General features: G+C 33.0%; 3 protein-coding genes across 7 annotated transcripts in view; 1 reads left to right on the top strand and 2 right to left on the bottom strand.

Moving 5' to 3' along the window:
* Nucleotides 1–459: 459 nt before the first annotated feature.
* On the bottom strand, nt 460–4463 carry LOC116336574 (tyrosine-protein kinase transmembrane receptor Ror2). The gene is made up of 7 exons (XM_031760494.1): nt 3896–4463; nt 3699–3797; nt 3294–3573; nt 2884–3126; nt 2347–2696; nt 1915–2284; nt 460–1805 (listed from the first exon to the last, which is right to left on the bottom strand). Exons 1-7 carry the CDS (start codon nt 4085–4087, stop codon nt 1330–1332), a joined length of 2010 nt encoding a protein of 669 aa, XP_031616354.1. The 5' UTR covers nt 4088–4463; the 3' UTR covers nt 460–1329.
* Nucleotides 4464–5081: 618 nt separating this feature from the next.
* Nucleotides 5082–7303, bottom strand: LOC116336581. The gene is made up of 3 exons (XM_031760510.1): nt 6793–7303; nt 5548–5667; nt 5082–5456 (listed from the first exon to the last, which is right to left on the bottom strand). The coding sequence occupies exons 1-3, from the start codon at nt 7179–7181 to the stop codon at nt 5339–5341; spliced, it is 627 nt and encodes a 208-aa protein (XP_031616370.1). The 5' UTR covers nt 7182–7303; the 3' UTR covers nt 5082–5338.
* Nucleotides 7304–10169: 2866 nt separating this feature from the next.
* LOC116336573 (AT-rich interactive domain-containing protein 2) overlaps nt 10170–15846 on the top strand; it is a 9798-nt gene continuing 4121 nt past the window's right edge. For 4 of the 5 annotated variants that reach the window (XM_031760489.1, XM_031760493.1, XM_031760490.1 and 1 more), the window contains exons 1-12: nt 10170–10583; nt 10734–10827; nt 10900–11268; nt 11352–11454; nt 11551–11979; nt 12216–12776; nt 12858–12989; nt 13088–13383; nt 13502–13951; nt 14014–14133; nt 14221–14544; nt 15323–15681. In XM_031760489.1, coding sequence (XP_031616349.1) covers nt 10354–10583; nt 10734–10827; nt 10900–11268; nt 11352–11454; nt 11551–11979; nt 12216–12776; nt 12858–12989; nt 13088–13383; nt 13502–13951; nt 14014–14133; nt 14221–14544; nt 15323–15681 — 3467 coding nt within the window. In that variant the 5' untranslated portion in view covers nt 10170–10353. The remainder of the gene's footprint in view (nt 10584–10733; nt 10828–10899; nt 11269–11351; nt 11455–11550; nt 11980–12215; nt 12777–12857; nt 12990–13087; nt 13384–13501; nt 13952–14013; nt 14134–14220; nt 14545–15322; nt 15682–15846) is intronic. The other variant, XM_031760491.1, reaches the window with a different exon arrangement.

The raw sequence follows: 15846 nt of genomic DNA on the forward strand, positions 1-15846 counted from the left end.
ATAAAAAATTGAGTCAAATTCAAATGAATGAGCTGAACTAAAATAACGACAACAATCGGTTAATATAATGATAAGCAACTAAAAATAGCTCAGGCCAATAAAACCATTGACAAACATGCATAAATATTCATAAATTATTGAAGAAATATTTTATATAGAAATTAATTACCATAATCGAGTTAAGATAGAAAGCCTTTGAATCTGAAAGTAAATAAGCTCAAATTTCAATAAAAACTGCAATTATTTTATGATATGAATTTAAAAAAAAAGGTTTTTATTGCTGTTTTGGGGGTTAATCAATAATTTGATGTTGTGTTTCTGGACGTTTTTTTTTAACTGTTAACGATAGAATGTAAATAAATATTTTTTTGAGAAAATTCGGGGCTGTGTGAGTTAAAATTTGAAATTGTTTCAATTAATACACAAAGTTCGCACAGTAAATTTTAAATTTTTTTTTATTTGTCACCTTGTCATCAATCTCGATTATTTATTTATCTTTTTGTTTTTACCTATACTAATTAACTAATGGTTTTTTTTTTTCAGACTTAATGTAAAATGTCTTTTTATTCGCTCATATGAGACTACGAGGTGTAAATTGATGATGGAAAGAAAAAGTACTACATTTTTCTAAAAAAAATCTCTACTTAAACCATAATATTTGAATATGTGTTGTTTCTAGTTTTGTTCGATATCAATTATTCCGAATACGATTTTGGTTGGTTTTTGGGCAAGAAACCAGACAAAAAACCGAAACATTTTGTCAGCCCTTTGTTGTTGACAAGAAGTCGCGACTTTTATTTGTCTTGTCGTTTTTTTTGCTAGATTAAGGACTTAAACACTACGCTTTCAAAGTTCGTTGTTATAAAATTAAAAAAAAATTAAAATATATATCTGTGACTAGATTTGTTAAAATATAATGTATAAAAAACGCTGGCAGTTTGAAAAAGTATTTTTGTTGTTGTTGTTATTGTTTCACCTGAGTATTTGAGTCTTAATATTTGCCATTCTCTTCGTGTTTTGGCTATGTGTATCGCTTCGAAGCTCTTGTAAACATAGCGATATCTATCTTTTTTTGTTCATTTTTTCATTGAGAGAGAGTGAGAGAATGAGAATTGTCTGTTCCGTGTGAAAGGATGATGTTTGATGAAGATGTAGATGTGCATGTCATTTGGTACAATATTTTTTGGGAATGAATAATTTAAAGACTATTCACAAACGCGTGATCGATTGTCACATCGAATAAAACTAAAGAGAAAAATAAAACTTATGTGAAAGAGGTGTGAACATGAAAGTGCATCAATAAAAATTAAAACAATAGATTTAATTTGATCAACGATTCGGTTGATGTTCATAATCGTATTGAATTTGTCCGATTGCTTGGAAAATTTGTTCGAAATTTGGACGATCGCTTGGTTTTCGATTCCAGCAACGGCGCATCAAATTGTACACAACCAACGGTGTATTTTCTGGACAATGTAATGTATTGCCATCCTTAATGTATTTGACGACCTCTTCATGTGTCATTCCATAATATGGTTGAAGTGCAAATGAAAAAATTTCCCATAGAACAACACCGAAGGCCCAAACATCCGATTCCAGTGTGTATTTATTGTATAAAATACTTTCTAATGGTAGCCAACGTATTGGTATTGCGTCACGTTCATCACCTTTATAGTAATCTTGCATGTAAATTTTATGCGATAAACCAAAATCGGCAATTTTCACCGTCATATTATCATCGATGAGACAATTTCGTGTGGCCAAATCTCGATGAACAAATTTCTGTTCGGATAAATAGAGCATACCTAAGGGGAGAATCACAAAAGAAAAGAATAAAATTTAAAATAATCGATAAGTAATCGGAAAAATAATCAATAATAATTAATAAGTAATTTTTAAGTGATTTGAGCATACCAGCGGCAATTTGGTGGGCAAAATTAAGTAAATGTTGATGTGATAATTGTTCGCGATTCGTTTGATAGTTGACATTTTGTTGTGGTACATATGGCGAACATGAGCGTAAAAAACCGTTTAAATCACCACGTGACATATACTCGAATAGCAAACACATTGGTTTGCCCACCGCACAAACGCCAAGCAATTTTACAATATTTGGATGATTAAATTCGGCCAGCAGACATGCTTCACGCTCAAAATCCACTTGCAATTCAGTGCTTGCATCTTCCTTCAGCATTTTAACGGCAACCATTGTAAAATCATCGCATGGAATTAAATTTGGTGCTTTTCCTTGAAATACGCGTCCAAACGCACCTTGACCCAAATCCTAGAAAATAACAACACACGTAAATCTACACGCTTCATACGTGAGAATGTTAGTGATTATACCTTTACGTAAATTATATTATTTCGCGGATATTCCAATTTTTCCAATTTATGATTTATGATCACATCACTATCGTTATATTGGATATTTTGATTTAATGTTGATGTATGAATTGGCGTTTTATTCAAATCAATCACTGGATTATCATGCGTTTCCGATTGACTATATCCGCTGACCAAACGATTTCGATTTCGTTTGTGGCGTGTCACTTTTGAGCATAGCAACACCAACAGGTGCAAAACAACAATCGCAATAAAACCAATACCGCCCAATAAAAAGACCATTGACGGTGTGAAAAAGTTTTCCATCGCAATTGGTGGCAAATGCGTAACGGAAGAATCGGTCGAATTAGCTATTTGAGATAAGAAAAGAGAGAAAAAGAGAAAGCGAATAGTGCATCAGTGAAACTCATTTTTTAAAGATAATTTTTTATTTGAATTGATAGAAATATTGCCATTTTTAAAGTCATCTGCTAAACTATGTTTTTTATGTCACAATATTTTCAGTTCAGGATAGATCAATGCGTTTAATGTACTTACGACAGAGTGGAATGTCACACAGTTGCCATCTAACCAATTCGTTCATTGTATAACACCAGGGACTTGGCTCTTCGCCACCAGGATTTCGACAGTAATTTTCGGCATTTTGCATTTGACGAAACACATTTGGCGGCTGAATGTGCGTATGCGGTTTTTGTGAGTCCCATTTTTGGCATGGTATACCACTTTTCGTTACATTCACATTTCCCATATAATAACGACCGTTTCCCATACGACAATCATCTATGTGTGTTGTTGTTTTTTTTTTTTTTGAATTTAAAATTAAAACCATCATAAATATTTATTTATTTTTTCGCGAATGAAAAACAAAGTGTTTTTCTCTTTCATTTGAATTTGATTTTTATATATAAGATATGCATAAAATGTGTGTAATATAATATAGTACATACATGTGACATCTTCTGGATTCATTTCGGTGAGTCCGACCCATGAGCATGACGGCGTTTCAGCTGATGCATTGTATCGTGGAAGTAATTTACAGTCGGGCAATCGGAAATGACCCCTTGTTTTCAATGGCATGCCACGATCACGTTTTTCTTCCAATAAAGCCCAATCATTAAAGCAAAATTCCATGGCTGTTGCAATACAATCTTCATAACACAATGGTAACATTTTTGAGCGACCATCTTTGATGATACATTTCGGAAATGCATATGCACACAGCAATTTCTAATCGAAAACAAATTCATAGAAAATATCATGATTTGTCAATAAGGCACTTCTATGGTTCTTTGTTTTCAACATTTTTTTTTTCTATCAAACATTGAAATGTATTTTAAAACACTGAATATTACCTCCGCTGCAACTCGACACAATCCCGTTAGTTCATTGATTAATTCATCCCATAGAGCGGTTGTGATTTGTTCGTTTTTCCAACCGCCTTCTGGATCCTCCTGTGTTAATTTAATAATAAAATACTGGTATGAGTCACTCGTTCGAATGCAAAATGTCCAGTAAACTATACAATTCAATTAACTGTAAATCAACTTACATTACTATACCAAACTTGGTCGTACGTTATATATGAATTGCATATTTTTCCATGATATGGAACACAATATCCAATCAATTCATGTGTTGTATCACTGAATTTTGGTAAATTATCATCACTTTTAATATTATCGATGAATAAAATCAATACGATAAAACCAAATTCTAATGTAGATTTAGTGGTTTTCATCATTTTCACTCTTTTTATCTCTTTAAGTTTTGGCGTAAAAATCTCATTCGAAAAAATGTGTAAAAAATATGTGTGTTCAGACTCTCCCACGACGATCTAAGAGTACTTCACATACCATATCTCAATTTCCTACTGTATAACAATATTCTAGTAAGATAACTTTACAAAAAAAGAAGAAACAAAACACCAAACAAATTTCTCATTGGCAAAAATATCCTTTCCACTTTGATGAATATAGGTTTCGAAGAAGAAAATGTGGCGGAAGAAATGAATTCAAAAATGTTTTACTTTTTTTTTGTGTATGAAATAAAAAAGAACTATGAATTGAAATGAATGAATCTATAACACACAAAAGGATGTGATGAGACTGACGCCATTTGTTGACATTCATTACACGCACACGTATTGAAACAAAAATAAATTGCCTGCAAAAAAATAAGTAGAAGAAACACCATAAAGGGGGAAAACCATGCAATAATGGGAAAAAGTGATAGGAATCTGTACTGGATGAGTGAGCATAAGTATATATGTGTGTTGAGCGTAAGTGTGAGTGTATGTGTGTGTGTGTGAGAGAGAGATGGAGAGTGCCTGTGCGGTTGAAATTGTTTATGCGTTCATGTAGTGAATGTTCAAAGTAGTAAAAATACTAAATTTGAAACGCATACTATAACGCACTACTGCTACTGCTGCACACAATCTAGTACGGTTTTAAACAGGCAAAACAGGAGCACACAGGAATCCTTTCTATCCTTGCCACAATGCTGAGATGTCAGTTAATATAACGGTTTAGCGCAATATTTTGACCACATCAAATATTCAATAAATACAGTCAAATCTTGCTAAAAAACCGTATTTTGAAATGAGATTATAAATCATATCACCGAAACACATTTGCAAAAAAAAATCCGCATTTAGAAAAAAAAAACGTTTACTTTCTCTTTTATCGCTTTTTTCTCTGTCAACAAATCCACTTGATAAAAGTAAAAAAAAACGCATATTTGCTTGTTATTCGCACATTCATGGCTAATTTATTCAAACAAATCTCCATTTTCAATTCTTTTACACATTTGCTTTTTCAAAAATCGATATTTTTCTTGTTAAATTAATACAAATGAAACTTGGTGAAATTTTTAAAATAACAAATGATAATAATTTAAATATTTAAAAGCTTGTTATGGCTTTAGATAATATACTAAAACGCGCACAAGTTTTTTTTTTGTTGTTGTTGTTGTTGATAATGAATGTTAGCAAGATCTAGCCAACCAATGATTTCAATGCATTTGGATCAATTCCTTTATCACCGCCGGGATTTTGAGCGCCAGTTACTCCCATTCCAGCACCACCAGATTCAAATGTTACACAGATGACCCACCTATAATGGAAATAACATATTTCTGATTAAGTAATCCAAGCCAAAAAAAAATAATTATTAAGTCCGACGAAATTAATAATATATTACGCACCACCAAACTCCTGGACGTGGATGCAATTGGAACTCGGTGAACACAGGCACTGAACGTGTTTGAGTTTCCACTGGGAATGTTGGATTGTAAATAATCAAATCTCCATTTGATTGTTGACAACTAGAAAAACAATGAAATTATTTTATTTTTCGAAATTTTGATTAATTTTTATTACTTCTACTGAAAAATCACTAGGTGTTTTATCCAGACAATATATTGAACCAATTGGTCAGTTGAGCTGACAGTACGTTAGCCAGCTAAATGGACAAAAACAATAGAAGTTATTGTTATAATGAACAATCACTTCTATTAAAACAAGAGAAGTGATTCATCATTAAAACAATAACGTATATTGTTTTAGCCCATTTAGCTGGCTAACGTACTGTCAGCTCAACTGACCAGTTAGTTCAATATATTGTCTGGTTTTATCATGTTTACAATTCAAGTCAATATGATGATTTCATCTGCTTTTTTTTTTTAAATTAGAAAGTGACACGATAAAAAAAGAAAGACTCATCCGAATTATAACAACATTTAAAATCAACTTCGTTTCTTTCTCTCTCTCTTTCTTCATATCATGCATGCATCAGTCCAATAAAGTGAGTGATTTAAATCAAAAATAATGTGATTATGAATTGATTTATATGGGTGACAAAAATTGAGAGAATTGAAATTACAACTGAGAGAGTTAAACAGGTAAATTAAATAATACGGATAAGTGTCCCGTAGAGCTAATTTAAATGTCCAAAACATTATTTTCTTTATGTTTTATGCAATTTGTTCATTGTTAATTATTTTATTTGGATTTTCCAGCTTTAATACACTTTACTTCTCAATTGTACATTTCGAATGATTATTTTTTTACATGCAACTCACTGAAAATGAATGCTTCCATTTAAGAAGTTGAAAAAATCCAAATAGTATTTGAAAATACACGATGTGAAATCATTTTTTACTCATCTCAATCACAAAGCATTGACACTGTTTTTTTTTTATCAGTTAATACCAAGTAAACCAATCCATTCACACCGGTCAAAAGGGTGAAGAAGAAATTGAATGGCAATGGTGAGCATGCGATTCAGAATGAAAATTATTCCAACGCTTTTGCTTAATTTCCATCGTGAATTGTATATTTTCCCGGTCAACAATTGACATCAGTAGTATGTCTGACAGCAACACAAATGCACGCAATCACAATTAAACAACTCCGAATGAATGCGATAATCGACTTAATGCGACATATACCTGAAATTATAGTCTCCAATTTGTGCGGATGCAATAAAGCCGAATTTGTATTCTTCAACTTGAACAATTGTCGGTGGTGGAAGTAAGGCTGGAAGGAATTGACCGCCGTCTTGACGCTTCCGACGTACGGCAATTCGTCGATCTTCGTTGACAATGAATTTCTCAAGTGGTTTTAAAATTTCCTCAATATGCCGCTTCATTTGTTGCTTAGAAAGGAATTGTCGAATTGGTGTATTTGACTGATAGTACACTGGCATATCGTAAAAGATGTCATCCGGTTGCATGCGAGCTAATGCCGTTGAATTTGATGGTATCAACGCACTGACTGTTTTCAATGTAAACAATAATGTTGTCAGCAGCAACATAATACTCTTTGAATTGCACCACATTTTTAAAACAAACACACTTGGACTTTGGAAGCACAACACCGAAATAAAAGTAATAAAAACTCCGCTCAGATCAACCACTCGGCTCTGAATTCGGACCACAAATGAACGGTTACGAAGATGAGTCCGTCAAATAGATTTAAATAATCGACGATCAACTTTTTACCGTTTCAATATTTAGTGGTGGTGATATATATCCACAACATACTTAATATGCTTTAAATCAAAAAAGCAACGAATCATAAAAGAGAGTTCAATCCCTTCCGGTTTTTTTTTGTTTTCGTTTAGTTTATGCTATCTCATACAAAATCAACATGATTGTAACGAAATTGGAATCCATGAATCAAGAGAGATTTTAGGCTTGACACATCTATTTTGGAATTTTTTTTATCGATTAAAAATTGATAGATGGACATCTTTTACCATCATTTTTGGAAATCGCACCAATGAAATTAATGATACCAATAGGATCACAGAATTTAATTACATGAGAAACAAAAGTCGCAAATATTGAATTTTGCCGACAGCAGTGGACAAGAGTTAACAATTATCAATAGAACATTTTATTTTCGAGCCCAATGGAACTTTTTTTTAAAATATCTTATTTGCGTGTTTTTGAGTCTTCAATATAATTTAGCAACAACATAAAAGATGTTGTTGCATAGTTAATGTTTGTTAGGTGTAAAAGTTATTGGCTTGTTATTCGCACATTTATGGCTAATTTATTCATACTAATCTACAAAGCTTTCGTTCAGAAATACATTTTTATCTTTCTTTTGCACATTTGACTTTTTGTCAACGTTTATTGTTGTTGCTTTAAAAATGAAAACATACATTTATTGGCATATTTATCAAATTATTTGCAAGATTTAATCAACCAATTCAACAAACGCATTTGGTCCAAATCGCAGTGAAAAAATCATTAGCTTTATAAAGGCCACCCCAGTTTCACTCGAAAACTGTAGAGATTCTTAATCTCTTAAACTAATTGATCCATTTTTTATGCACGATTTACGAATCGGTGGTTAAAAGGTAAAAATTTGGCTCTAGAAAAACTATTATAATAACTCCTGCAAATAGTTTTAAGGAAAATTTTCGTGAATCTGACCAAAATATCCACAATACGAATTGTTTATGATAAAACATTTTACTTTCGTTAGATGAATATGAAATACAAAAGAATATCCAGAACTAGTTTTAAAAATAAATTGTGTGATGACAACGATACAAATCAATTTCGTAACCTTCCCTAGAGAGCTCAATGTCTTCTCACAATATTTTTGCGCATCATGAATGTGAAACAGGTATAAGTAACACGGGTAATAAGTATTTCATTTGATTAAATCAATTGAGTTAATTAATATGTGGTAATACAATTATATGCCGATAATTTAAATATCCGAATCATTTCCAATTCACATCATTTTCTTTATGTTTTATGCAATGCGTTCATTACTTTATTTATGTAATGAACATTATTTGGATACAACGTGATGTGACACAGGTCAATTATTTTACTATCACTTTTTACTTATTTCAATCATAAGCATGCCTTTTACACTCAATACCAAAAAATTCCTTCTAACCAAAACAGTGGAATTGGAATGAGTTGGCCGATCCGATTAGCTTAGGACGAAAATTGTTCTATCGCCTTATTAATTTGAAGTCGACACTGGCATTTCATGGTGGTTTAAAACGTGAATAATAATGCCCAGCAGCGTCATATAATTCTTCGAATTTCAGCACATTTTCAAAGTTACTGGAATTAAGAAGTACATTCCTCGGTAATGATATACACGATGGTCAATCGCATTTTTACCATTTTAACACTTATTAGTGTTGATACCATAATATGACTTAATAGATTCAAAACGAAAAAAGCAGGTGGTCATAAAATGAGTTTCATATTTTCCATTTTGTGTTTTATAATTTTGCATTTTATTGAAATCGATATCATCGCACTACACACTCGGTATTTGTAATCCGGTGTTTTTTTTTATTCTTCTGTGAATAGGCATAGCTTCGGCATTTCGGTTGCATATATTAAAATCGGCCATCAATCAAAATTAAATTAAAATATAAAGTGATGGAGGAAACTGTGTCATATGATAAATCAATATAAAATTACATCTGTCTTGGTTCATGTGCGAATGAAAGTGAAAGAAGTATTGAACGCAAAATCGTCGCATATTTGAATATAAATTATATAAGACGATCATCATTTGATCGGTCAAAATCGTGGCCCATCTAATCCTTTCACTCGCACATAGAAGTTTGATGAAGTCGATGAGCGTTTTAATCGATTTCAAATGTTATGTTCGTCACATATGAATACCGAATATTTTGTCGTTGCTCATCGAAGAAAGTTTCTGCATACCATTGACCTTTAATTGCTCATTTGCAAGCCGAGTATTTTTTTTACGATTTTTTTGTGCGATTTAAAAGTGTTTACAGGCAATATACGCTCGTGTGTATTTATTATAGAGAAAAATGTGAAAATTATTCGAAAAAAGGAGAGAAAAAGTGTTTTTTAATCTCTTCATGGTTGCGTGAGCAAAATTTTTTTTTTATTCTGCCAATTCCATTTGATTTTACGAAATTTCGATCAATTTCAACGCACATTAATCAAAAGAAGAAAGGTAAATATTATACGTGTGTGCTATGCCGTAATGGTTTTGAATGGGCGGCTTTTTTCCCTCTAAAAAAAATTCTACCATGTTGTTGTACATGATCGAATAATTCAAAGCAATGCATATGGCTTTGTAGACGAATGAAAGAGAAATGAAGACAAGAACCTAACCTCACATATTCTTGCTTGTTCTCTATTTTATTGTGTGTATGATTGCAGCTGTCAGTAGTATGTTTTATGTGTATCGAGGCGTTCATTTGTGTGTGTGTGCATGTGCGTGTAAATCTAGTACGTGCTGAAAATTTCTCGCTGCCATTAACTTCATTGGCAGTGACGCGATGCTAACTGTCAAATTTGTCGAACGAGCAGACAAACAAAAATTGTACAGAAGCAGCAGCAGCAGCAGTAGAGCAGCAGATAGCAAAAGTTATATTATTCTTTTTGTTTTATGTTTGGAATTTCACTTAGTGTCTATATCGCATACCGTGCTATTTTGAAATCAGATTTAATGTGGTTTTTTGTGTGAAACATTTGTAAATTTTAAGTATGACTACGACAGATACGACAGCTGGTGCACCACTAGCCATCTCAAATACAGTGAACGACGATTCAGTGAGCAGTGCTTCGAAAACCGGTTCAATAAAAAAGCATTATGTACAACATTTTCCGCCACCACCAGCAACACCAACAACGAACAATCGAACCAATGCCGTTGTGGATGAACGCGATAAAGCTAGCTTTTATAAAGATTTATACCATTTTCATGAAGTCAAAGGGTAAACACAATTTTTCATTTTTTTTGGTTTCGTGTATGTGTGTATCGCTGTGAAATTGAAGCGCGTCCCCCAAACGAACGACAAAAAAGAATTTAATTAATTGTCAGCTCAAAAAATCTAATGAATTCGTGTCATTGTTTTCAATTGCAGAACACCAATTCCACGTCTGCCGTGTGTGAATGGCCACGAAATTGATCTACATAAATTTTATTCATTGGTATGCAGTCGCGGTGGATGGGCCAAGGTGAATATAATACATCCATTAAATGTGAATGTTTATTTGTTCTAATCCAATGTTTATCACCTTTTCTTTTAGATAAATTATCGCAATGAATGGGAGGATTTAGTACCTGAATTCGATCTGCCAAGCAAATGTGTGAATGCATCGGTGGCATTGAAGCAAATTTATATGCGATATTTGGATCGTTATGAAAAAATTCATTTTCTTGGCGAAGATAATGATCGAATCATTGACGAAACGGACGAAGATAATCGCCATAAAAAATGGAATAATAAACATTTCAACGATGTTCCAATGAAATATAATTATTTACAGCATAATGTTGCCGAAAATATGCGTACCACACATAAACTATCGACCGATTTATATAAATCATCGGAATATGAACGATTGTTAATGTCATTAATGTCACCGTTACCAAATGAACAAGATTTCGCTGTAAATGTATGTACATTTTCCATTATTTTGATTATTTGCTGATTATTTTCATTATTTTTATTCTTTTTCTTTTGTGCTTCGCCTGCTAGGTATGCACATTAATGGCCAATGAAAGTCGACACACGCTCAAAGTTGAACGATGTCCAAAACTACTCGATGCACTTATGGGACATGCTGGCGTTTATTCGCATCGTAAGTACAACAGCATCAGTATTGCTGTCACGTGCTGCATTTTGTGATAATATACTGATCTTATGTGTGTATGTGTTTTTTTTTTTTAATTTTCAGATTCGATGCGAGAGTTATTCTTTGAATTTTATTCGAATGTTCGAAAGCATTCGTTGCAATCGTTCTGGAATGATTGTTTGCATGATAAACCGGATATTTTGGAATTAACTTACGAAGATTATTTCGAAGTGGATGAAAATGTATCGGGCAATGTCATATCGGGACGGCCACCAGTTCGATTACGAAACAATGATAATGAAACATTTGAAGACGGCTTAAATACGCGATCGAATGAATTGAAAGAATTTTCATCGATGGACTTTTTGAATTTAAAACGTGGACTTGGTACGCATGATTATATCGGTCAACGTGTGCATCAAGTGTCAACGATTTGCCGAAATTTATCATTCTTCGACGAAAATCTACCGACGATTGTGAAGAATCGAACATTTGTTCGATTTTTGGTGATGTGCTCAAATATTCGTTGGGGTAATTTACATCATCTATTTTTTTTTTTGATTTTTTCACATTCACATTCATACATTAATTCTGATATGTACTATAATATGATGATGATGATGATGTGTGTGTGTATCTAGTAATGAGTGAGAAATCATTAGAATCTAAAAAACTATAGCTTGACCATACAAATGAAATATGTCATTTTCATTATATGTTTCGATTATTTACCAATTATTTCTATTCTTTTGTGATCCTCCCCCAAGGTAATTTACATCAAATGGGCTTAGATACGCTGGGTAACATTGCCATCGAATTGGACCTGTGCGATCCAAACAATGACACATTAACAAAGTGTTTATTAACAACGATTTCCGAAGGGTTGGAAAGTCAGGATCGTGGTGTGATCATAAGTTGCTTGGAAATTTTATATAAATTGTGTCAAAAAGGAACAAATGAAGATCATTTACATAAGTATCTGGATAAGCGTGTGTATCGACAAATTTGCATGTATTTATCGCTGAACGATATTATGTTGTTGTTGTATACGTTGGAATGTTTGTTTGCATTGTCATCGATGGGCGAAAAAGCATGTTTTGCTATCGTTCAAATAAATGGCGTCATCGATACATTAGTGTCACTTGTTTCGGTTGAAGCACAAAGTTATGGACCTGATGGATGCATTTTAATGCGTGTCGTTGAAACAGTGCCCACACCATTGACATCTCAACAACAACAGCAAGGCCATCATTCGCATGGACATTTTCAACAAACAACGCAAATATCATCGCAACCAGTCATGACACAACTTCAATCGGCACCATCAGGTTTGTATTATCATTACATTCAATTGCATTTGGAATGGCATTTTTTCAATAAATTACCACTTTTATTTCCTTTATTATCAGCTGTTCATGTAACCGAACGCAATCAAATCGAAACGAGAATTGAAGTGAAGAATGAACCACCTCGAATAGAGAAACCAATACCTGCACCAATAATACAGCAACATCAATCACATGACATTGCTATTAATCAAAGTGAATATTAACTGATCAATATTTCTCAATGGAAGATTTCCCGAAAACTTTTTTCCCGATTTATTTTTTGAAATATTAAATTATCTAATTTATTGCAGATCAACCAATATTGGTACCACAGCTTCAGCTGCAGCAACAGCAGCAGCAGCAGCAGCAACAACATCATCAAATAACGCAACATCAAACGCAACCATCATTGCCATCTCCACCTCCAATAATTGTACAATCAACAATTCCGACAATGCCAACAGTATCACAGAATCCAATCGTTGTACCGGTGCCAAAATTGCAACAACAAATGCAAGTCCAAATAAAATCCGAAATCAAAATGAACCAAGTATGTGTTCAAAATGCAACTGAACAATTTTATCCCGTATCATGTGCACCGACAATGGTAAAAATCACTTAAAATTGCTTATTAATTATTATTGATTGTTTTACGATTATTTTTCAATTATTTTTCGATTATTTTAAATTAATTCGATTCTTTTCTTTTGTGATTCTCCCCTTAGGTAAAAATCCAAACAAGTGCATCGCCAACAATAACAACTGCCGCACCATCATTTCTCAGCAGTTCAAATGTTGTGTACTCCGAACAACAAACGACAACCATACATACGTCATCCGCACAAAATCCGAATTCATTGAAACTTGCACAAGATCAAGAAAACGAACAATTTGCATTGGCCTGGTTGCGAGCCACATTTGAACCGGCCAGTACAATTGCATCACGTATTGAACAACAAGATTTATATAAAATGTACTTAACAGCATGCTCGAAAATCGGACGAACCGGTGTTGTGTCACAGCATCATTTTCCACGTTGTGTTCAAAATGTGTTTGGCAATACGGTCGGACCAAATCAAATTAAAATTAAACAAAACACAATCACATCATATTTCTACGAAGGAATTCGTATTCGAGCCCAACCATTGGCTGTGGTTCACAAAGGAACCATTTTGGTAAGTAAATATAAATAATGCACCATAAAAAAAGAGAATTAATTATCTCATATTCCGAGTAGCAAGCGGCTGTCACCACAACGACAATAAAAGCGTCCGATAATGCTGTGAATAAAGATCAACCAACGATCATCAAAACACCAATCATTCAGAATCAAAATAAAACCAATACAAATCAAATGGTATGAAAATAACTTAATAATTGAAATGTCAAACATAATTTTAACATCGAAATGCATTGATCTTTGATATTTGAAAACATTTTTTAGCAAATGAACGCATCGTCGGCGCCAATTCTACAACAAGTTTTGAGCACCAATCAAACCGAACACATTCACATGACACAAAATCGTACGCAAATACGACAAACACAAAATTCAATAATTGTATCATCATCACCATCGATCGTTACGTCGTCATCAAGCGGCTGCGGCGCCACCACCCAATCATCATTGATCAAAGCAATTTTAGCCAATAAGGTAACAACTGTTGATGGCACCACCGTTATTGGCACGCCGAACATAACAACGAACTTAGTACCATCGATAAATCCTAGTATTATTACCGCTACTAGCAATATGAATGTGCATCAGGTAACATTTTGATTTTGAACTAACTCCAACTAATTTCTTTATTTATGTGTACATTTTGATAAGTTTTGACATACAAACAAACAGTGTTCAGAGTATAATTCATTGAAATTCGATAAACGATCCATTATTTTGCATAGATGCAATGCTTCAAAGAAACAAACGAAACAAGCAAAAAGAGAAAAGACAGTTAAACAAAAGAAAAAAAAACACACAAAAATGCTGTGTAAATTTCAAAATGTTCACTCAAAATACAATCGATAGTCGAAAGGTAAGAGGTGTAGATGAAACAATGTCGTACGTGAATTCGAGTGAGATTTATGTCTCTTGTCTCGATTGAACGAAAAGGCAGTATATCATTAATTCTTAACTAATTGTGATGCGTGTGTGAATAAATACTAAAATCTCCAGTCAGCAATAAAAAAGAAGACTGGACGCTTCTCAACAATTTATTCCGCTAAATTGTCGCTTCCATATGTAAATTCTGTATCAAAATGCATCCCAAACGTATAATCCAGTTGTTGTGATAAAATCGTAGAAAAATCTAAAAAAATAAAAACAAACAAAAATAACTTCGATATTGACTAAAAACAATCAAAGAGTGACATAAAACTGACTGATCTAACTTAAAATTTGTAGCAATTTGTAAAAATTATTGTTTATTTATTTTAATAAAAATTGTATAGAGCGGTAGTTTTTTTTTTCTCGTGCCAACATTATAAAATAATGAATTGTTAACTAATTGTTAATCAAGCGACATTTGGGTGTATGTAATAATTAGGTAGCGCAACGGCAACATTTGCAAAAGCAAAGAGAAGCTCAATTAGCAGCAGCGGCTCAATCATCGATAAATGTAACAAATATGAACAATAGTTATGTTATAAAAACGCCAACTGGAACGGTAACGCCAAACAAAGTCGCCGGTAATACACTGATACCAGCAACCATAATCGAAAAGAAAGCTGAAGCTATGTTAGAAGCATACAAATCAAATTGGGATCCAGTTCCACCATTGGCACCATTGAGCAGTAATAGCATACGACAAACAAGTATAATCGCCTCAATACCTGTACCAACGGTCAGCCCATCAAAAGTTGATGACGATTCAAATTCGACCAGCCAATCAGCCAACTCTAGTATGTAAGTATAACGTTAGCAACCCGAACATTCTTTTTTATAATTCCTTTGCTCCCAACGTAGATGATTTTTCACACAAAATTAATAATCTTGAAACATTTTGGTTTTATCAAAACAAAACAAAAACAATTCTCCCCAAAAAAAAAAAAAAAAAAAAAAAAAAAAAAA

The sequence above is a fragment of the Contarinia nasturtii genome, unplaced genomic scaffold, assembly GCF_009176525.2.
Source record: "Contarinia nasturtii isolate CC-2019 unplaced genomic scaffold, AAFC_CNas_1.1 Cnas_scaffold_187, whole genome shotgun sequence".
Lineage (NCBI taxonomy): Eukaryota > Metazoa > Arthropoda > Insecta > Diptera > Cecidomyiidae > Contarinia > Contarinia nasturtii.